Source organism: Lampris incognitus, chromosome 19 (assembly GCF_029633865.1).
Source record: "Lampris incognitus isolate fLamInc1 chromosome 19, fLamInc1.hap2, whole genome shotgun sequence".
NCBI classification, from domain to species: Eukaryota; Metazoa; Chordata; class Actinopteri; order Lampriformes; family Lampridae; genus Lampris; species Lampris incognitus.
In genome coordinates, this window is record NC_079229.1 from 38,244,499 (window position 1) to 38,268,643 (window position 24,145).

General features: G+C 47.9%; 1 protein-coding gene across 1 annotated transcript; it reads right to left on the reverse strand.

Annotated features, from left to right (window-relative positions):
* Nucleotides 1–413: 413 nt before the first annotated feature.
* LOC130130052 (leucine-rich repeat-containing protein 30-like) lies at nucleotides 414–20,959 on the reverse strand. Its single transcript, XM_056299784.1, is given in 8 exon segments — nucleotides 414–665; nucleotides 1,889–1,937; nucleotides 11,288–11,421; nucleotides 11,620–11,754; nucleotides 13,927–14,040; nucleotides 18,866–18,997; nucleotides 20,796–20,885; nucleotides 20,888–20,959. Coding segments are annotated over 8 exon segments (879 nt in total). The 3' UTR covers nucleotides 414–512.
* Nucleotides 20,960–24,145: the final 3,186 nt, after the last annotated feature.

The window sequence follows — 24,145 nt, forward strand, 5'->3', positions numbered from 1 at the left end:
ATTTGACCACCAAATTTCTGGACACCCCAGGGAAATAAAATCAGAATGCAGTATCAGGGTGTAGTAGTACAAGGGTGTAGTAATATCAGGTGGTACTATCAGGGTGTAGTAGTGTCAGGGTGTAGGATTGTCAAGGTGTAGTAGTGTCAGGATGTAGTATCAGGTGGTAGTGTCAGGGTGTAGTAGTGTCAGGGTGTAGGACTGTCAAGGTGTAGTAGTGTCAGGATGTAGTGTCAGGGTGCAGTGTTATCAGGGTGTAGGACTGTCAAAGTGCAGTAGTGTCAGGGTGCAGTAGTATCAGGTGGGAGTGTCACGGTGTAGGAGTGTCAAGGTGTAGTAGTGTCAGGGTGTAGTAGTATCAGGGTGTAGTTGTGTCAAGGTGTAGCAGTGTCAGGTGGTAGTATCACGGTGTAGTAGTGTCAGAATGTAGGACTGTCAAGGTGTAGTAGTATCAGGGTGTAGTAGTGTCAGGGTGTAGTAGTATCAGGGTGTAGTAGTGTCAGGGTGTAGTATTAAGTAGTAGCCATCAGGTAGCTGTACAGGGGGCTCAGGCCTCCATCCAGAACCTCTTTAAGAGGTTTGACCAGCGGGTTGTGGAGAATATGGAGACCTTTATCCAGAGGATGACATGCTAACCTCTCCAGCCTAGACAACTGGTACATCTCCTACACACACACACACACACACACACACACACACACACACACACACACACACACGAGTAACAAATAACAGACAGGAGTGTTATATTGTACAGACAGACAGACAGACATAGACAGACAGACAGACAGACAGACAGACAGACAGACAGACAGACAGACAGACAGACAGACAGACAGACAGACAGATAGATAGATAGATAGATAGATAGATAGATAGATAGATAGATAGATAGATAGATATAGATAGATAGATAGATAGATAGATAGATAGATAGACAGACAGACAGACAGACAGACAGACAGACAGACAGACAGACAGACAGACAGACAGACAGACAGACAGACAGACAGATAGATAGACAGACAGACAGACAGATAAATAGACAGACAGACAGACAGATAAATAGACAGACAGACAGACAGACAGACAGACAGACAGACAGACAGACAGACAGACAGATAGATAGATAGATAGACAGACAGACAGATAGATAGATAGACAAAATTCAAATGTTATTCATAGTTAAATAAGAAAAATCGATTTTCAAATCCAAAACAAACGTTTAAATATTGTCAGAGTTAAATCAAGACGTGGCTGTGAAAGTGGCGTGTGGGAGAGTAATCACATTAATTACATGAATTATTTTAATATTGTCAGCACAGGTCCTGTATGTATGGGTCGCTGTGTGAGAATTACTCTCATTGTCTTCATCAGAAAAGGAGAAAAGATGAAGAAAGTTCCGCTTGTAAACCACCACAGCTGAAATGTAATGTTTCAAACAAGCACAGCAAACAGCCTGAGTTACACATTCCAGGCGGTAAACAGGCCAGACTGTTTATGACCGTCTGGCTCTCCTTCGCCATCTCTCAGGGGTCAAAGGTTGTCGCTGACACTTGACACTGACGGCTGTGAAGGCCTTTCTATTCTTAGCGGAGGACTTGAGTCGTGTCTCGTCAGGCTGCTCCACCAGGCTGAGGTGGTGTTTTACTTTGCTTTCTGGAAACAAACTCATGAATGATGTTTATTTCCCTTCCTGCTGTTTATGATGGGAGGCCTATCTCCATTCTACAGAGCCAGACGTTGTTACCTGGGTTTTTACTCAAAGGCTTTTTTTTGGGTATGTTTTAACTACCAAAAGCTCCATGTAGTTGCACCAAATGGAGCTCTTTTTACAAATCCAAAATATACAAGTCACATCATCATCCACATGAGGAGGGGGGCTCACCTGAGGAATGTCCTTAATGTCATTAAAGTCAAGGTTCAGCAGCTCCAGTCTGAAGAAGGGAGGAGAGCCGATGTTCATCAATCATAACACATCTACAGTTTACACATGTGACAGTTACACAACACAACACACTGGTGGCTTATGGGACTGTGTTAATTGGTTGCTATGAGACTGGGCTGGTTTCTATTACACTGGGTTGGCTGGTTGCTATGGGACTTGGCTTGTTGCTGTAATGCTGGGTAAGCTGGTTGCTACAACAATGGGTTGGTTGATATGATGACCCCTCCCACCCAGCCCACCACCTCTCCCAGTTTCTCCCCTCTGGAAGGCGCTACAGGTCCATATTAACCATAACCACTCGACTGAAAAACAACGTCTTTCCGACAGCAGTCAGAACACTTAATACCCCCTGCTACAGTAGCCCATATACTGACCTGGATGCACTGGATGCACCGGACTGAACTCAGACTGGACTGGTTTGAAATGGTACATAAATCATTGTACTTTCTGCCTGCTGGGCTACTCGATATGCTGGGGAACTGAACTGTACATATATACACCAATCAGCCAAAACATTAAAACAACCTGCCTAGTATTGTGCAGGTACCCCTTGTGCCACCAAAACAGCTCTCCCCCTGAGGGTGTCCTCTAGTATCTGGCACCGAGAGGTTAGCAGCAGATTCTTTAAGTCCCAGACAGGTGAACCAGTTTATATGGACACAAGGTCCAGTGGCAGAAACATGTCATCACTCCTCTGAGTGACTTCGTTAGCCTCAGCTGACTGCAGGTATCCCAACCTTACAGAAAGCACAACTGCATAACGACTGAAACTGGCACAGTTGCGCCACAATCAAAACCGAATTCACCGCATCCTGGACGAGCCCCCAAATGCAGCGAATTGAGGGGGGCGATGGGCAGCCAGGACGTGAACCCGGATCTCCCGCACCATGGGCAACCACGCCAACCAGTTGACCAAAGGGTCCAACCCGTTAGCCAAGGGCTAGCGAGTCCACCCATCCATGATCGCCACAATATTCATATTATTATTATAATTATTGTAAGATCCTCAGACGATGGACAAAGTATTGAGGATTTTCAGCTGACAAGCTACTAGAAGCAGTGATTAAAGTGGGCGGAGCTCCCCGGATCCCGACACCGGCACTTCCCTTCCCGAGTCAACCGGAGCTGAGATCCGGCGGCACTCTGTAGACAGGAGTAATATCAACCTTTTTGTCACAGTAAAATTTAAAACAAAACACATGATGCAGCCAATTCACAAGCATTACAAAATAAATCGCAAATAAAGTCGTTCTTCTATTTTTATACTACTTTACTTTTTCTAAAAGTTTGAACGATATCGCGTCCTCACGTGACCCGCACCTGCCATCTGTCTGGCTTCACCAGACATGACGTCAGAAGAGACTGGCTTCACACTCACGGGTCAGGGTCAGTTCACCGCACCAGGCAGACCAGACTCGAGAGAGCGTCAACCTGCTACCTGCACTATTATCCTGGACTGGGGGGCATAAAGAGTGAGTATCTTCAGTGTATTTCCAATAGTATTTCCAATAGTTTTGTCTAGCTCTGCTGTGGTTTTCATTCAAGCAACTAACGTTAGCGAACGTAACATTAGCTAGCTAGCTAACTAGCTATCTTCCACCCGGTAACGTTGCTAGCTAGTTGCTGACGTTGCTGGCTAGTTGTTTGAATGCTGCTAGGCAAGCTAACTATCGGTAGCGTCCGGTAACGTTACCGGTAGCTAGCTAGTTATGTTTGTCCAACCTTAGCTCTGGCCATGCAATATTTTCATTCCCAATAACTAACTAGCTAGCAAACGTTAGCTACCGGTAGCTATTATTAGCTAACAATGCTATCACTCCCGCACTTTTGCCCACCTCTCTAATACAGAGATCCCCCACTTACCAAATCCCACTTTAACCCCTGACTAGAAGGAAAGAAACTGGGTTTTCCGTGGACCCACGCTTCGACAACAGATTGCCGTGGAAGAGCAATCTCAAATAAGGCTGGTATTTGGACATAGTTAGTCTTAATGGTGTGGTTGCAAGATTTAGCCTTGGTGTTTTAGTGGCAGTGTTAGTTTTAGCGTTGGTCTAATTATCTCACGTGAGAAAAGCGTTGTCAGTTGAAATCATCTGTAATCTAGATACTGTGATTCACATAGGAAGATTTAGATAGGCAGATTTTAATTTTTTTCCATTAATTTTTCTTTCATTTGAATCTTCCCTTGTTATTTGAGAAAAGTACTGTGGTGAGCTGGCATGGAAAAAGGAGTCGAGAAGCAGAGATCTCTTTTTAATGGCAGTTCCCATGTCCCATACACCACACGACCCCCAGGAGTGCTCTAAATGGCTACTGAACAATGGTTTCCCCCACGAGGTCACATCTAGAAACATTAGTCTTAGTCACAGTCCTAAAGTCAGTCACTCAGTAAAATGGTCATCTACTTAGTCCGATTCTTTTCCGCAAACAAACAACACAACAATAACCACAACATCACTAAAACACAATTTAACATGAACGTTAACTGTCCCATCAGTCCTTGTGCTCCCCCAGCGCAGAACTGCCAACAGTCAATGCAGCCGCCAGCCCCAGTCGCTACATAGCCCCCACCTGAGCGGTCAGTCGTCCTTGACGACCCCATCACCCAATACATAGTCCCTCAAATGTCCTGGGTACTAGGTCCGCGGTGGCGTAGCGGTCTAAGCGTCGGCTTGGTGTCGATGCAGTTGCCCACTGGGGACTGGGGTTCGCGCCCCGGTCTCGTCAGATCCGACTATGGCCGGACTCGATGAAGCAGCAATCATTGGCAACGCTGTCTTCGGGAGGGGGGCGGAGTCGGCTTGTGTTCGTCATGTGAATGCGTCTCTGTGTGTGTCGGAAAAACAGTGGTTCGGCTTGGATTCGCCTTGTCACGAAAGTGGGGAGGCGCTTTCCTTCGAGACTGCCGACCGGAGAGATGCAGTTGGCGAACGCATGCAATACGAGGGTGGGTGTTTGAATTAAAATAGGGATCAATTGGCCACCAAATTGGGAGAAAAAAGGGGAAAATCAGAAAAAAAAAAAAAAAAAAAAATGTCCTGGGTACTGTCGCTGGTGAACAGGCCACAAGGGGCTCACAGGAAGTGCAACTGGGGGAGAGGCACACTGATCGGCGCATGGGATGCTACTGTCGCCCCCCTCCCCAACAACAGGTGGAGCAAGGGGGCGGTATGGGGTGAGTCGGTTCTGGTGCAGCACCACCATGCGCCCCCAGCCGGGCATGCGCACCCGCCACACCACCAAAGACAATGGGCACATGACCTCGTTGGGCCCCTGCCTGTGGCTGCAAAGCTTGGGGAAAATCCCCTTCTTGCAAACGGGACAATACACCCATACCTTGTCCCGTTGCACGAAGGCTTGCCCAAGGCATTGTGTGTCATAGGCCCTCTTCTGCCACACTCTGGAGCTGGCCCAGGCCCAGCGAGTACAGGAGTCACAGCAGTGTATGTGCAGCTCCACAACTCATCAACAGCCAGGCCAGTAGAACCGCCCCCTGAGGCGGTGGAGGGTCTTGGCGTTCCTGTAGTGCCCTGACCCCACCAAGCCATGGACCATCTGGAGAACCTGGGGACGGTGCACACGGGGCACTAATAGCTGCAGGAGGTCGTTCTCTGGTCCGGGAGCTTGCCACTTCCTGTACGCCAACCCGTCATGGAGCTCAAAGTTGTCCCATTGAGAGTGGTAGGCCTTTACCTCGAGCCCCAGCGCTGACACTTCTGTCCACTTGGGGCACCCCCCTGTCTCCAGCCAGCCCCTCACCAGTGCCAAGGTCATGTCTGCTTCCTGCTGCTGACTCAGTTGCTGCACGGTCAACGGGAACCACTTCTCCTCATTGCTGGCGCTCTGCAAGGCCGCCACTGTCTGTGTCATCTGGCCCCGTTCCTCTTGCCGCTGGCAGTAGCAGCATTCCAGTACCGCACCGGGGCTCTGTGCCTGCTAAGTGGTGGCTGCTTGGCGACTGGCTCATTGGTCTTTGAGCCTGTTTTTCTCCTGACCAGACTGGAGCACCAAGGTCTTTGTGCCGAGTGTGATGGTTGCCCCTGATACATTAACATGGGCTCCCCAGCGGGTCAGCAGGTCCACACCAACAATGCCCGGGTCTTGGGATGTTTGGGAGGCAGAACTCATGTGCCAGCTCCTGGTCTCCAGCCTGGACTCGCAGTGACTTCTTCACTCTCATGCCAGCCTTTTCTCCTTTCAATGTCATCAGCTGAGTGTTGGTTAGTGACCATGCCACTGAGGGTGGGCCAGTGGTGCCTGGGAGGATGCCAGGTCGCACCAGGGAAATGGTAGACCCCGTGTTTACCAGGGCTTGGCAGGGTCAACAGTGGAGCTGGCAGATCAGATACAGTCCTTTGGTGTAACCTAGGGCTGGAGACTGGAGTGGCAGTCCACTCAATAAGCCGTTCCACTGTCGTTTCCCCGCCGGCTGGGTGACTCTGGCTTTCAGTGCTGGTGCTGGGCAGTCGCGGGCTATGTGACAAGGCTCGTCACACCAGTAACAGAGGTCAATCAATGCAACATTGATTATTCCATCAATTCTAGTAGTTTAATTATAAAATAATAAACACCAGCCTGTCCAGGGTGTCTCCCCGCTTGCCGCCCAATGACTGCTGGGATAGGCTCCAGCATCCCTGTTACCAGGAGAGGAGGATAAGCGGTTCGGATAATGAATGGATGGGTGGCTATTAAACACCAGAATTAATGCTTAATAACTTTGAGACTGGTTCATGAGACTAATTTTCTGAAATTGATTTAATGGGACTGATTTGATTATTCCATCCATTTTAGTAGTTTAATTATAAAATACTATTATTTTTATTATTATTCCCGAAGGAGGTGGGTAGTGTAATGACCACGGATGACTAGACTCGCTAGCTCTTGGCTAATGGGTCAGACCCTTTAGTTGACTGGTTAGCGCAGTCGCCCATGGTCCGGGCTATCTGGGTTCGATTTCCGGCTGCGGCGGATTACCAGCTCCAGTATCTCCAATTCGCTACATTGGCCAGTGTGGGAAGATGGAGGCATGAACTCACGTTTGCAGCAGCCTCACCCAGTACCGTCCACACAGTGTCTTTGTCCATGTCTGCGTCAAAGTATGTCTTCGTTTGATGGCTGGGAGAGCTTGGTCTGCTGCATCCTGTGGGCCCAGGGACCACAGCCCTGCCCGGAACTGCGCCCGAAGAGGAAGCACCAAGGGCGGTCTGACAGGACACGGTAGCGGGGCAGGCTAAACTAACTGCTAGCCAATGCAGACTGGCTGACAGTTCCGACAGTCATCCTAGCTGGCATTCGCTCCCTCAGACAGTGACATTTTTTTTGGGATATGTTAGATATACACTACCGTTCAAAGGTTTGGGATCACCCAAACAATTTTGTGTTTTCCATGAAAAGTCACACTTATTCACCACCATATGTTGTGAAATGAATAGAAAATAGAGTCAAGACATTGACAAGGTTAGAAATAATGATTTGTATTTGAAATAAGATTTTTTTTACATCAAACTTTGCTTTCGTCAAAGAATCCTCCATTTGCAGCAATTACAGCATTGCAGACCTTTGGCATTCTAGCTGTTAATTTGTTGAGGTAATCTGGAGAAATTGCACCCCACGCTTCCAGAAGCAGCTCCCACAAGTTGGATTGGTTGGATGGGCACTTCTTGCGTACCATACGGTCAAGCTGCTCCCACAACAGCTCAATGGGGTTCAGATCTGGTGACTGCGCTGGCCACTCCATTACCGATAGAATACCAGCTGCCTGCTTCTGCTCTAAATAGTTCTTGCACAATTTGGAGGTGTGTTTAGGGTCATTGTCCTGTTGTAGGATGAAATTGGCTCCAATCAAGCGCTGTCCACTGGGTATGGCATGGCGTTGCAAAATGGAGTGATAGCCTTCCTTATTCAGAATCCCTTTTACCCTGTACAAATCTCCCACCTTACCAGCACCAAAGCAACCCCAGACCATCACATTACCTCCACCATGCTTAACAGATGGCGTCAGGCATTCTTCCAGCATCTTTTCATTTGTTCTGCGTCTCACAAACGTTCTTCTTTGTGATCCAAACACCTCAAACTTGGATTCATCCGTCCACAACACTTTTTTCCAGTCTTCCTCTGTCCAATGTCTGTGTTCTTTTGCCCATCTTAATCTTTTTCTTTTATTGGTCAGTCTCAGATATGGCTTTTTCTTTGCCACTCTGCCCTGAAGCCCAGAATCCCGCAGCCGCCTCTTCACTGTAGATGTTGACACTGGTGTTTTGCGGGTACTATTTAATGAAGATGCCAGTTGGGGACCTGTGAGGCGTCTGTTTCTCAAACTAGAGACTCTAATGTACTTATCTTCTTGCTCAGTTGTGCAACGCGGCCTCCCACTTCTTTTTCTACTCTGGTTAGAGCCTGTTTGTGCTGTCCTCTGAAGGGAGTAGTACACACCGGTGTAGGAAATCTTCAATTTCTTAGCAATTTCTCGCATGGAATAGCCTTCATTTCTAAGAACAAGAATAGACTGTCGAGTTTCAGATGAAAGTTCTCTTTTTCTGGCCATTTTGAGCGTTTAATTGACCCCACAAATGTGATGCTCCAGAAACTCAATCTGCTCAAAGGAAGGTCAGTTTTGTAGCTTCTGTAACGAGCTAAACTGTTTTCAGATGTGTGAACATGATTGCACAAGGGTTTTCTAATCATCAATTAGCCTTCTGAGCCAATGAGCAAACACATTGTACCATTAGAACACTGGAGTGATAGTTGCTTGAAATGGGCCTCTATACACCTATGTAGATATTGCACCAAAAACCAGACATTTGCAGCTAGAATAGTCATTTACCACATTAGCAATGTATAGAGTGTATTTCTTTAAAGTTAAGACTAGTTTAAAGTTATCTTCATTGAAAAGTACAGTGCTTTTCCTTCAAAAATATGGACATTTCAATGTGATCCCAAACTTTTGAACGGTAGTGTATGTGTTTTTGTAGTTTTGTAGTTTTTGTAGTTTTTTTGTAGTTTGGATATATGTGTTCTTGTAGTTTGGATATGTGTTTTTGTCTTTGTGTTGCACTTCTGTGGGCTGGGGGAAACGACAAATACAGTGCATCTGGAAAGTATTCACACCCCTTCACTTTCCCCACATGTTGTTATGTTACAGCCTTATTCCAAAATGGATTAAATTCTGTTTTTCTCTCATCAATCTACACACAATACCCCATAATGACAAAGTGAAAAAGGTTTTGTAGAAATTTTTGCAAATTTATTAAAAATAAAAAACTGAAATATTGCATGTACATAAGTATTCACACCCTTTACTCAGTACTTGGTTGAGGCACCCTTGGCAGTGATTACAGCCTCAAGTCTTCTTGGGTATGAAGCTACAAGCTTGGCACACCTATATTTGGGGTGTTTCTCCCATTCTTCTCTGCAGATCCTCTCGAGCTCTGTAAGGTTAGATGGGGAGCGTCGCTGCACAGCTATTTTCAGGTCTTTCCAGAGATGTTCAATGGGGTTCAAGTCTGGACTCTGGCTGGGCCACTCAAGGACATTCACAGACTTGTCCCGAAGCCACTCCTTCGTTGTCTTGGCTGTGTGCTTAGGGTCGTTGTCGTGTTGAAAGGTAAACCGTCACCCCAGTCTGAGGTCCTGAGCGCTCTGGAGCAGGTTTTCATCAAGGATCTCTCTGTACTTTGCTCCATTCATCTTTCCCTTGATCCTGACTAGTCTCCCAGTTCCTGCCGCTGAAGAACATCCCCACAGCATGATGCTGCCACCACCATGCTTCACTGTAGGGATGGTATTAGCAAGGTGATGAGAGGTGCCTGGTTTCCTCCAGACGTGACGTTTGGCATTCAGGCCAAAGAGTTCAATCTTGGTTTCATCAGACCAGAGAATCTTGTTTCTCATGGTCAGAGTCCTTTAAGTGCTTTCTGGCAAACGCCAAGCGGGCTGTCATGTACCTTTTACTGAGCAGAGGCTTCCGTCTGGCCACTCTACCATAAAGGCCTGATTGGTGGAGTGCTGCAGAGATGGTTGTCCTTCTGGAAGGTTCTCCCATCTCCACAGAGGAACGCTGGAGCTCTGTCAGAGTGACCATCGGGTTCTTGGTTCCCTCCCTGACCAAGGCCCTTCTCCCCCAATTGCTCAGTTTGGCTGGGCAGCCAGCTCTGGGGAGGGTCCTGGTGCATCCAAACTTCTTCCATTTACGAATGATGGAGACCACTGTGCTCTTCGGGACCTTCAGCGCTGTAGAAATGTTTTCGTACCCTTCCCCAGATCTGTGCCTCGATACTATCCTGTCTCGGAGGTCCACAGACAATTCCTTTGACTTCATGGCTTGGTTTCTGCTCTGACATGCACTGTCAACAGTGGGACCTTATATAGACAGGTGTGTGCCTTTCCAAATCATGTCCCATCAATTGGATTTACTACAGGTGGACTCCAATCAAGATGTAGAAACATCTCAAGGATGATCAGTGGAAACAGGATGAATCTGAGCTCAATTTTGAGTGTCATAGCAAAGGGTGTGAATGCTTATGTACATGCAATATTTCAGTTTTTTATTTTTAATAAATTTGCAAAAATTTCTACAAAACCTTTTTCGCTTTGTCATTATGGGGTATGTGTGTAGATTGATGAGAAAAAAAGGAATTTAATCCATTTTGGAATAAGGCTGTAACATAACAAAATGTGGGGAAAGTGAAGGGGTGTGAATACTTTCCAGATGCACTGTACATGTTTCTGATTCCTGATATTAAGCACAAAAATTAACGGTTGATACATTTTTGACTGATTTGAGAAGACTCATTTGATAACTCTGTTGCACCCACACTGTTGCGTGGCAATAATACAGTATCTATCTATCTATCTATCTATCTATCTATCTATCTATCTATCTATCTATCTATCTATCTATCTATCTATCTATCTATCTATCTATCTATCTATCTATCTATCTATCTATCTATCTATCTATCTATCTAACTATGCTTGGTTGGTTGGTTGCTATGGGGCTGGGTTGGTGGCTATAATACTTGCCCAGGCGATTGCTATGGGGCTGGTTTCATTGCTGTGGGACTAGATAGGTTGCTTGGAGACTGGGTTGATTGCTATGAGACTGGGTTGGCTGCTATGGGACTGGGTTGGTTGTTATGGTGCTGGGATGGTTGGTTGCTATTGGATATGGCTGGTTGGGACTGGGTTGGTTGCTATGAAGCTGGGGTGGCTGGTTGCTGTGGGACTGGGTTGGTTGCTATGAAGCTAGGATGGCTCATTGCTATTGGAGTGGATTGGTTGCTGTGATTCTTTTTGGCTGGTTGCTATGGGACTTGGTTTGTTGCTCTGATGCTGGGTCACCTGGTAAGGCAGCAGAGAGCCCTGGGCAGTGAGTGCAGACTGTTCCCCTCCATGATGAGGATTTTCAGGTGTACCAGAGCCTGGATGTTTTCGGCTAAGTTCTCTAGACGATTACAGGCCAGATGGAGAAACACCTGAGAGAGACAGACAGACGGACAGACGGACAGACAGACAGACAGACAGACAGACAGACAGACAGACAGACAGACAGACAGAGACAGACAGGGAGATATGAACCATGTAACTCACTGACTGGCTCCTTACTTCCTGGTGTGAGTTAAACTAAGTCGGTAAAAGGTGAGCAAAGCATAAACTAAGCAGTTTAAACCCACCAGAGCCTTCATGGTGTAAACACAACCAGGCAGGTGTGTGATGTTGTTGTAACTGAGATTCAGCTTCTTCAGACGGGTCAACGCAGAGAGAGACGAGGGCAGAGAGGTCAACTGGTTATTAGCTAGACTCAGAACCTGGGAGAGACAGAGCGAGAGAGTGGTTTTCTTTAAGGAGTAACTTAACCCATTTTAGTTGGCTCACTGACATCTACACGTTAAACACCATGTAAAGATTCATACATGGCAGGCTAGTCTTGGTGAAGTTAGCATAGCAGGTAGACACAGTGTGTAGTTGTAGTGGTAGTTGTAATAGTTGTAGTAATAGTACTACTAGTAGTAGTAATAGTAGTGTAAGTGAGGCAAGGCAAATTTATTTATATAGCACATCTCAGCAACAAGGCAATTCAAAGTGCTTAGCATAATAAATAAAAGGCATTAAGTGAACCAACATAAGGCAATAAAAATACATTTAAAAACAAAAGTAAAAGTTAGAATGCACTGTCCGATGAAAATCAAAAGCTACAAGTTTTATTTAATAGAAGACAGTGGCAAAGAGGAAAGTCTTCGGCCTTGAGTTAAAAGAACTGAGAGTTGCAGCAGACCTGCACTTTTCTGGGAGTTGGGGCCAGGTATGTGGTACATAAAGACTGAAAGCTGCCTCTCATGGAGAGGCAGCGTTCATAAAGACCGTGCAGCCCATGCGGACCAGCAGTTCCGATAAAACCGAGGGCGGTCTGGAGGTAGCCTCACCTGGCCTTGACTGTGTTTTTAGTGTTGTCGTGTGGAGTGCGGGGAGGTGTGTTGAAGGTGTCTGGCTGGAAGAGCTAGCATTGGATCGGCTAAGGGAGCTTGGTCTGCTGCATCCTGTGTGCCCAAGAACCACAGCCCTGAGTGGAGCTGTGCCTGAAGAGGAAACGTCGAGGGTGGTCTCATAGGACGTGGAAGCGGGGCAGGCTAAGCTAACTGCTAGCCTATGCAGCCCAGCAGTTCTGACAGTCATCCTGGTTGGCCATAAACCATTCAGTGATTTATAAACCAAGAGCAGAGTTTTAAAATCAATTCTTTGATGGACAGGAAGCCCGTGTACAGACCTCAGAACTGGAGGGATGTGATCCACTCTAATGGTCTTAGTAAGGACTTGAGCAGCAGCAGTCTGAATCAGCTGCAGCAGTTTGATCGATTTTTTTTAGAAAGACTCGCAAAGACACCGTTACAGTAGTTGAGTCAACTGAAGATAAATGCATGGACAAGTTTTTCCAAATTCTACTGAGACAAAAATCCTTTAATTCTTGACATATTCTTCAGGTGATAGCAGGCTGACTTTGTAATTGTCTTAATATGGCTATCTAAATTCAGGTCTGAGTCCATGACTACACAAAGATTTCTGACTTGTAGCTGAGCACTGACTTTTAATCATTCTTCCTTGGCTCCAGAAATAATTACTTCAGTTTTGTCTTTGTTTAATTGAAGAAAATTCTGAGACATACAATCATTGCTTTGTTCAATTCACTTGCTCAGTGTTTGTATGGGATTACAGTCCCCTGGTGATATGGTTATGTAAATCTGCATGTCGTCTGCATAATTATGGTGACATGTTGTGTGGTTTTCCATAATCCGGACTAGTGGGAGCATATAGATGTTAAACAGAAGCGGTCCCAAAAATGGAGCCTTGGGGAACTCCACAGGTCATTTTTATATGCTCTGATTTGCAATTACCTATAGATATTAAAGTAGTATTAATAGTATTAAAGTTGTTAAAATATAACTTTTGGTGTCAGTAATTTCTTAACAGACATACTAATATATGTAATGCATTAATATCTCAATTGGGTATTTATCTTGACACAATAAACAGTTTAAAAATTGTGGGCCGTCATTTTGATTTTGGGACTGTTTCAATGGTTATTTTCAGTTCTTTTTTTACATGTCACGTTTTATAGGCCTTTGTTAAATTAGCAGTATGTGTTTTCCATTTTGTTTTTCAGGTAATATTTTCATGTTTTCAATTTTGCTATTCAAGTTCACCATGTCTCTCTGAAGTTTAAATTGTTTAAAAATCGTATTATAGCTGTTAAAATGTTGATTTTGGTGTCAGTCGTTTCCTAACAGACATACCAACTGTAGTAGTAGTAGTGTTAGTGGGAGTAATAATTGTTGAATTCATTGTAAAAGTAGTAGTGGTAGTGGTGGTGGTAGTTGTATTATTATTATTATTATTAGTAGTAGTAGTAGTAGTAGTGGTAGTGGTGGTAGTAGTAGTTGTTGAACTCATTGTAGAAGTAGTTGTAGTAGTAGGAGTAGTAATACCTCTAGTTGTGTACAGGTTCCCAGCTCCTCTGGGACTTCGGTAAGTCGATTCCTGTAGACGAATAAAACTCTGAGACGAGTCAACAGGCCGATCTCTGCTGGGAGACTGGTTAACTGGTCCCAGTACAGAGCGAGAGTGAGACAGACAGACAGATTGACGGACAGACAGGCAGACAGACAGCAGAGCTACATTAGATTGGACACACATCTAACAGATTCTCTACATGCATTATTTTCAGAAATGTCCGAAATGAAACATCCTAAAATATATAAAATATATAAAATAGGATAGAAATATCCTAAAATCGGGTAAATTTCCTAAATATCTCAAATAGGTAAATATCTAAAATAGGATAGAAATATCCTAAATGTCAACCAATGCATGAAGACTGGAATAATACCAGTTTCCAGTGATCAGAAATATTCAGACAATGAGCACCAGAGTTCCTGATGCACCTTCAGTCTGATCCCGATGACTCGTTTCATTTTAAAGCAGTCCAAACCAAGAATTGAACCCTGCAGAGTCCTCCGATAAGCATGTGGACTTGGTAATGTAGTTCACTTCTGATGGAGGGTCGATGGAAGTGGCTTTGGGCTTCAACAGCAGTTCTGTGACCGTGCTGATGTCTTTACGTCGTCCTTGTAAAGGGAATAACACGAGAGGACTATTCCTCAGCTTGTAAATCAGTCGCTTGTTCATATTCATATGCAGAAATATGTCAAATGTAATCCCTCCATCCGGTGCCGTACCACAAGCTGTGTGTTGATGGTCTGTTTTTTTTTCAGTGGTCACTGATTTTTTTGATCTGCAATTTTTTTTGATGCATCTGGTAACAAAGTCAATAACTGCATAACAGCTTAGTAATCATATTCATAATGACGAGGGCATACCAGGATATCTCATGCCCTGCAAATGTGTTAAAGATGACACTACTGTTTATTCCAGCATACATATTCTATTTTTTTGGGGGGGGGGTTACCCCCTTCTTCTCCCCAACTGTACTTGGCCAATTACCCCACTCTTCTGAGCCGTCCCGGTCTCTGCTCCACCCCCTCTACAGATCCGGGGAGGGCTGCAGACTACCACATGCCTCCTCCCATACATGTGGAGTCACCAGCAGCTTCTTTTCACCTGACAGTGAGGAGTTTCACCAGGGGGGCATAGTGCGTGGGAGGATCATGCTATTCCCCCCAGTTCCCCCTCCCCCCTGAACAGGCGCCCCGACTGACCAGAGGAGGCGCTAGTGCAGTGACCAGGACACATACCTACATCCGGCTTCCCATCCGTAGACACGGCCAATTGCTTGTGTAGGGACGCCCGACCAAGCCGGAAGTAACGGGGATTCGAACCAGCGATCCTTGTGTTGGTAGGCAATGGAACAGACCGCCATGCCAACTGGACGCCCCTTTTCAGCATATTTTGACCATGTTCCACATCCAACACTTCAGTATAATCAATGCAGTTTGATAAAGAGAGCTGAAGCGTGAAGGTGGGCAGGTACTGAGACTACATAGCTAACAATGTCCAGCACCACTTCAGAAGCAGCCCGTCCAATAAAGACCAGTAGCTAACAATGTCCAGCACCGCTTCACAAGCAGCCCGTCCAATAAAGACCAGTAGCTAACAATGTCCAGCACCGCTTCACAAGCAGCCCGTCCAGTAAAGACCAGTAGCTAACAATGTCCAGCACCGCTTCACATGCAGCCCGTCCAGTAAAGACCAGTAGCTAACAATGTCCAGCACCGCTTCACATGCAGCCCGTCCAGTAAAGACCAGTAGCTAACAATGTCCAGCACCGCTTCACAAGCAGCCCGTCCAGTAAAGACCAGTAGCTAACAATGTCCAGCACCGCTTCACATGCAGCCCGTCCAGTAAAGACCAGTAGCTAACAATGTCCAGCACCGCTTCAGAAGCAGCCCGTCCAGTAAAGACCAGTAGCTAACAATGTCCAGCACCGCTTCAGAAGCAGCCCGTCCAGTAAAGACCAGTAGCTAACAATGTCCAGCACCGCTTCAGAAGCAGCCCGTCCAGTAAAGACCAGTAGCTAACAATGTCCAGCACCGCTTCAGAAGCAGCCCGTCCAGTAAAGACCAGTAGCTAACAATGTCCAGCACCGCTTCAGAAGCAGCCCGTCCAATAAAGACCAGTAGCTAACAATGTCCAGCACCGCTTCACAAGCAGCCCGTCCAGTAAAGACCAGTAGCTAACAATGTCCAGCACCGCTTCACATGCAGCCCGTCCAGTAAAGACCAGTAGCTAACAATGTCCAGCACCGCTTCACATGAAGCCCGTCCAGTAAAGACTAGTAGCTAACAATGTCCAGCACCGCTTCACATGCAGCCCGTCCAGTAAAGACCAGTAGCTAACAATGTCCAGCACCGCTTCACAAGCAGCCCGTCCAGTAAAGACCAGTAGCTAACAATGTCCAGCACCGCTTCATATGCAGCCCGTCCAGTAAAGACCAGTAGCTAACAATGTCCAGCACCGCTTCACATTCAGCCCGTCCAGTAAAGACCAGTAGCTAACAATGTCCAGCACCGCTTCACATGCAGCCCGTCCAGTAAAGACCAGTAGCTAACAATGTCCAGCACCGCTTCACAAGCAGCCCGTCCAGTAAAGACCAGTAGCTAACAATGTCCAGCACCGCTTCACATGCAGCCCGTCCAGTAAAGACCAGTAGCTAACAATGTCCAGCACCGCTTCACAAGCAGCCCGTCCAGTAAAGACCAGTAGCTAACAATGTCCAGCACCGCTTCACATGCAGCCCGTCCAGTAAAGACCAGTAGCTAACAATGTCCAGCACCGCTTCACAAGCAGCCCGTCCAGTAAAGACCAGTAGCTAACAATGTCCAGCACCGCTTCAGAAGCAGCCCGTCCAGTAAAGACCAGTAGCTAACATGTCCAGCACCACTTCACAAGCAGCCCGTCCAGTAAAGACAAGTAGCTAACAATGTCCAGCACCGCTTCACATGCAGCCCGTCCAGTAAAGACCAGTAGCTAACAAGGTCCAGCACCGCTTCAGAAGCAGCCCGTCCAGTAAAGACCAGTAGCTAACAATGTCCAGCACCGCTTCAGAAGCAGCCCGTCCAGTATAGACCAGTAGCTAATAATGTCCAGCACCGCTTCAGAAGCAGCCCGTCCAGTAAAGACCAGTAGCTAACAATGTCCAGCACCGCTTCACATGCAGCCCGTCCAGTAAAGACCAGTAGCTAACAATGTCCAGCACCGCTTCAGAAGCAGCCCGTCCAGTAAAGACAAGTAGCTAACAATGTCCAGCACCGCTTCAAATGCAGCCCATCCAGTAAAGACCAGTAGCTAACAATGTCCAGCACCGCTTCACATGCAGCCCGTCCAGTAAAGACCAATAGCTAACAATGTCCAGCACCACTTCACAAGCAGCCCGGCCAGTAAAGACAAGTAGCTAACAATGTCCAGCACCGCTTCAGAAGCAGCCCGTCCAGTAAAGACCAGTAGCTAACAATGTCCAGCACCGCTTCAGAAGCAGCCCGTCCAGTAAAGACCAGTAGCTAACAATGTCCAGCACCGCTTCAGAAGCAGCCCGTCCAGTAAAGACCAGTAGCTAACAATGTCCAGCACCGCTTCACATGCAGCCCGTCCAGTAAAGCAAAGCTTCAGACACAGACAGGAGTCTTCGTTTGAAAGCTGGAAGAAAGTAAATCAATCAGCCTGTTAAGACTCCTTAAACCAGGGGTGGGCAGTCTTATCCAGAAAGGGCCGATGTGGGTGAAGGTTTTTGTTCCAACCAAGTAGTTACACACCTGTGTCTCCCAATCAAGGTCCTCAGCAAACACTCTACTGGTTGGTTAGTGGGTTCCGCACCAAGATCAGCAGAGAAGAAGTCCCAGTGTGAATGCAGAAAACGAATTTTCAATGACATGTTGCACTTCACATAGGGACAACTTAGTACTGCCGTCTCACCTGACCTACATGTCTTTGGACTGTGGGGGGAAACCAGAGCCCCCGGAGGAAACCCACACAGACACGGGGAGAACATGCAAACTCCACACAGAGGACGACCCCCAAGGTTCGGCTATCCCGGGGCTCGAACCCAGGACCTTCTTGCTGTGAGGCGACCGCACTAACCACCATGTGTGTGTGTGTACGTGTGTGTGTGTGTGTGTGTGTGTGTGTGTGTGTGTGTGTGTGTGTGTGTGATGGCCTGGCAGCTTGTCCAGGGTGTGCTGCCCAGTGACTGCTGGGATAGGCTCCAGCATCCCTGCCACCCTGAGTAAGGATAAGCGGTTCGGATAATGGATGGATGGATGGATGGATGGATGTTGCACTTCATGGTGTTGTTTGCTTTAAGCATGTTGTCAAGCAGCTCAGTGTAGTCTGGTGCTCTGCAGTTGCCAAGAAAAGTCTTAACACCATCCTTAACTGCCTTCTTCTGGCCCACTAGCAGATCTTCTGACTCCCTGTCATTGACGACCTGTCTGATTTGTGGACCAACAAACATGCCTCCCTTCATCTTGGCACCAGTTCTTCTGTCTCACTTGGTGAACTCCATCACCTTCTTTGTTTCAGCCTCCAGCTGAATACTTTGTGGCGTGTTGACGGATACGACAAACTCAAGCCATTTGGTATCTGTATAAATGGAGTGGTGGCTTTTCAAGACTCCTGGTTTGGCTTCATGCCGAGTCATGTGGACGAGACTGCCTACCCCTGCCTTCAACACACGTGAGAATGAGCTGAATGTCTCCGCTGCCACAGACGGGATCTGGACCAAGTACGGCAGCGGACAAGGAAAACAGCAAAAATCCATCCGTCCATCCATTATCCGAACCAGGGTCGCGGCGATGCTGCAGCCTATCCCAGCAGCCACTGGGCGGCAGGCAGGGGAGACCCCCTGGAGGACAGGCTGCCAGTCCATCACAGGGCCCAAACACACACACACACACACACATGGGGGGGGGGTACCTGGTTCCCCCACAGGTTGAGCACAACCAGGTTGGAGAGCGCGGCCAGCTGAGGAGACAGAAACTTCAGACAGTTCAGAGAAAGATTCAGCTTCTGCAGTTCCACCAACTCCCATAATTCATCTGGAGGTTCCTATGACGACCACCACATAACACCACCCCAACATAGCAACATGACACCACCCAGCCACACAACAAAACAACAAAAACATTCACAACAGCAAGATCAATAATAATAGTAATACTACTGGTAGTATCAGCAGTACTACTAGAATTAATATTTATAGTAGATGCAGTATCAGTAGTATTTGTAGTAGTAATAGTATTCATAGTAGCTGCAGTATCAGTAGTATTTGTAGTAGTAATAGTATTTATAGTAGCTGCAGTATCAGTAGTATTTGTAGTAGTAATAGTATTTGTAGTAGCTGCAGTATCAGTAGTATTTGTAGTAGTAGTAATAGTATTTGTAGAAGCTGCAGTATCAGTAGTATTTGTAGTGTTTTTTAGTCGCTGCAGTATCAGTAGCAGTGGTAGTAGTAGTAGTAGTAGTAATAGTAGCAGCAGCAGTAGTAGCAGTCGCAGTAGCAGCAGCAGTAGTAGCAGTCGCTGTAGCAGCAGTAGTAGTAGCAGTAGTAGTAGCAGCAGCAGTAGTAGCAGCAGCAGTAGTAGCAGCAGTAGTAGTAGCAGTAGTAGTAGTAGCAGTAGTAGTAGCAGCAGCAGTAGCAGTAGTAGTAGCAGCAGCAGCAGTAGCAGTAGTAGCAGCAGCAGTAGTAGTAGTAGTAGCAGCAGCAGTAGCAGTAGTAGTAGCAGCAGCAGCAGTAGCATTAGTAGCAGCAGCAGCAGTAGTAGCAGCAGCAGTAGCAGCAGCAGCAGCAGTAGCAGTAGTAGTAGTAGTAGTAGTAGCAGTAGCAGCAGTAGTAGCAGCAGCAGTAGTAGCAGCAGTAGCAGCAGCAGCAGCAGCAGCAGTAGTAGGAGCAGCAGCAGTAGTAGCAGTAGTAGCAGCAGCAGCAGTAGCAAACAGCAGCAGTAGTAGCAGCAGTAGTAGCAGCAGCAGTAGTGGTAGTAGCAGTAGTGGTAGTAGTAGTAGTAGTAATAGTAGCAGTCGCAGTAGCAGCAGCAGTAAGTAGCAGTAGCAGCAGCAGCAGTAGTAGCAGCAGTAGTAGCAGCAGCAGTAGTGGTAGTAGCAGTAGTAGCAGCAGTAGCAGCAGCAGCAGTAGTAGTAGCAGTAGTAGCAGCAGTAGTAGTAGCAGTAAGTAGTAGCAGCAGTAGCAGTTGTAGTAGCAGCAGTAGCAGCAGTAGTAGCAGCAGCAGCAGCAGTAGTAGCAGTAGTAGTAGTAGTAGCAGTAGCAGCAGTAGTAGCAGCAGTAGTAGCAGCAGTAGTAGCAGCAGCAGCAGTAGTAGTAGCAGTAGTAGTAGCAGTAGTAGTAGCAGTAGTAGTAGCAGCAGTAGCAGTAGTAGTAGCAGCAGTAGCAGCAGTAGTAGCAGCAGCAGCAGCAGTAGTAGCAGTAGCAGCAGTAGCAGCAGTAGTAGCAGCAGCAGCAGCAGTAGTAGTAGCAGTAGTAGTAGCAGCAGTAGCAGTTGTAGTAGCAAGCAGCAGCAGCAGTAGTAGCAGTAGTAGCAGTAGCAGCAGTAGTAGCAGCAGCAGTAGTAGTAGCTGCAGCAGTAGTAGTAGCAGTAGCAGCAGCAGTAGTAGCAGCAGCAGTAGTAGTAGCAGCAGTAGCAGCAGTAGTAGCAGCAGCAGCAGCAGTAGTAGCAGTAGCAGCAGTAGTAGCATCAGCAGTAGTAGTAGCTGCAGCAGTAGTAGCAGCAGCAGTAGCAGCAGCAGCAGGAGCAGCAGCAGCAGTAGCAGTAGTAGTAGCAGCAGTAGAAGCAGTAGTAAGCAGCAGTAGCAGCAGTAGTAGTAGTAGTAGTAGTAGTAGTAATAGCAGTACCTTGAGGCCCCGGCGGGCCAAGCTCAGGACGGTGTATCCAAACTGTTTGCTGGTATATCGTTTGATTTTGTCGGCTGACGTCAGGGCTGTCCCTCTCTACCTGCACTCCTTCTCCCAGCCTGCCTCCTCTCCTCCTCTTCCTCTTTAGATGCCTTTCCTCCCATTTCACCCCCTCCTCTCCTTACCTCACCCCCTCCTCTCCTTACCTCACCCCCTCCTCTCCTTAACTCACCCCCTCTTCTCCTTACCTCACCTCCTCCTCTTCTATCTCACCTCCTCCTCTCCTTACCCCACCCCCTCTTCTCCTTACCTCACCTCCTCCTCTTCTATCTCACCTCCTCCTCTCCTTACCTCACCTCCTCCTCTCCTTACCTCACCTCCTCCTCTCCTTACCTCGCCTCCTCCTCTCCTTACCTCACCTCCTCCTCTTCTATCTCACCTCCTCCTCTCCTTACCTCACCCCCTCTTCTCCTTACCTCACCTCCTCCTCTTCTATCTCACCTCCTCCTCTCCTTACCTCACCCCCCTCTTCTCCTTACCTCACCTCCTCCTCTTCTATCTCACCTCCTCCTCTCCTTACCTCACCTCCTCCTCTTCTATCTCACCTCCTGCTATCCTCTGAACTCCTCTGAGGAGCTCCCAGTATCTTCAGTAGTGGTCCAGCTCTCCCAGTGAGACCAGTTCGACTGGCGTCTCTGGTCCAGTCCAGTACTGCCCAAAGTGTTGCTCGGTGGAGAACTGGACTGTTCTTTTCGCAGTCTGTATCTGTCTGTCTGTCCATCTGTGAGAGAGCAAGAGAGAGAGTGAGAGAGAGAGAGCGATAGAGAGAGTGAGTGAGAGAGAGCGATAGAGTGAGTGAGTGAGACAGAGTGATAGAGTGAGTGAGTGAGAGAGAGCGATAGAGAGAGTGAGTGAGACAGAGTGATAGAGAGAGAGAGTGAGAGAGCAAGAGAGTGAGAGAGAGAGAGAGAGTGAGTGAGAGAGAGCGATAGAGTGAGTGAGAGAGCGATAGAGTGAGTGAGAGAGAGCGATAGAGAGCGTGAGAGAGCAAGAGAGAGTGAGAGAGAGAGAGCAAGAAAGAGTGAGAGAGAGCGATAGAGAGAGTGAGTGAGAGAGAGCCATAGAGAGCGTGAGAGAGCAAGAGAGAGTGAGAGAGAGAGAGCGATAGAGAGAGAGTGAGTGAGCAAGAGCGATAGAGAGAGAGTGAGAGAGAGCAATAGAGAGTGAGAGAGGGAGTGACAGAGAACAAGAGAGAGTGAGAGAGAGAGCAAGAGAGAGAGAGAGAGCAAGAGAGAGAGTGAGAGCAAGAGAGAGAGTGAGAGAGAGAGTGAGAGAGAGAGTGAGAGAGAGAGAGACAGAGAGAGAGAGCAAGAGAGAGTGAGAGAGAGAGAGAGAGAGAGAGAGAGAGAGAGAGAGAGAGAGCGAGAGCGAGAGAGCGCAAGAGAGAGAGAGCAAGAGAGAGAGAGAGCGAGAGAGAGCAAGAGAGAGAGAGCAAGAGAGAGAGCGAGAGAGAGAGAGAGAGAGAGAGAGAGAGAGAGTGAGAGAGAGAGAGGGGGGGGGAGAGAGAGCGAGAGAGAGAGAGAGAGAGAGAGAGAGATGAGAGAGAGAGAGGGAGAGAGTGAGAGAGAGACGGAGGGAGAGAGTGAGAGAGAGACGGAGAGAGAGAGAGGGAGAGAGAGAGGGAGAGAGAGAGAGAGAGAGAGAGAGAGAGAGAGACAGGGAGAGAGAGAGGGAGAGAGTGAGAGAGAGAGAGAGAGAGAGAGAGAGAGAAGAGAGAGAGAGAGAGAGAGAGAGAGAGAGAGAGAGACAGGGAGAGAGAGAGGGAGAGAGTGAGAGAGAGAGAGAGAGAGAGAGAGAGAGAGAGAGAGAGAGAGAGAGAGAGAGAGAGAGAGACAGGGAGAGAGAGAGGGAGAGAGAGAGGGAGAGAGAGAGAGAGAGAGAGAGAGAGAGGACGAGAGAGAGGAGAGAAGAGAAGAGAGACAACTCTATTTGAGGAAAAGCGCTGACAGACAACTGGATCCCACCTTAGGTCAACCCCAGTACCAACCCCCGTCACCACACACACACACACACACACACACACACACACACACACACACACACAGAGTGGAGTGGAGTGGAGTGTGTTGCAGCCAGCTGGTGGTGTCAGTCTGTGTGTGATGAGTGTGTGAGTTTAATCCTTCATTTAAATTTGTTCTCTAATCCCAAACAAGTCGTGTTTCTTCACACTTACCAAAATACCATAAACATACATGTACTATATATATATATATATATATGTAATATATGTAAACACTGTCTTGTTGTCCTCTCCTGTGGTCATGTTCTCCTCCCCTCTCCCCCCCCTCTTCTCTCCTCTCCTCTCCTCCTCTCCTGTCCTCTCCTCCCCTCTTCTCCTCTCCTCTCCTCTCCTCCCCTCTTCTCCTCCCCTCTTCTCCTCTCCTCTCCTCCCCTCTTCTCCTCTCCTCTCCTCCCCTCTTCTCCTCTCCTCTCCTCTCCTCCCCTCTCCTCCCCTCTTCTCCTCCCCTCTCCTCCCCTCTTCTTGATGCTTTTATTTGCAGCCCTCTCTCTACACGCTAATCCTCCCATCTTCAACAGATGTCATTCACACCTTCTGGAAAGGTCAGACGGACACGGAGGGACACGGAGGGAGGACAGAGACACGGAGGACAGAGAGACACGGAGGGAGGATGGAGAGACACGGAGGGAGGACAGAGACACGGAGGACAGAGAGACACGGAGGGAGGATGGAGAGACACGGAGGGAGGACGGAGACACACGGAGGGAGGACAGAGAGACACGGAGGGAGGACGGAGAGACATGGAGGGAGGACAGAGAGACACGGAGGGAGGACGGAGTGATACGGAGGGAGGATGGAGAGACACGGGGGGAGGACGGAGGGAGGACGGAGACACACGGAGGGAGGACGGAGAGACACGGAGGGAGGACAGAGACACGGAGGGAGGACGGGGAGACACGGAGGGAGGACGGGGAGACACGGAGGGAGGACGGAGACACACGGAGGGAGGACAGGGAGACACGGATGGAGGACGGAGACACACGGAGGGAGGACAGGGAGACACGGAGGGAGGACGGAGACACACGGAGGGAGGACGGAGAGACACGGAGGGAGGACAGGGAGACACGGAGGAAGGACAGGGAGACACGGAGGAAGGACAGGGACACACAGAGGGAGGACAGGGAGACACGGAGGGAGGACAGGGAGACACAGAGGGAGGACAGAGAGACACGGAGCGAGGACAGGGACACACAGAGGGAGGACGGAGAGACACGGAGGGAGGACGGAGAGACACGGAGGGAGGACGGAGAGACACGGAGGGAGGACAGGG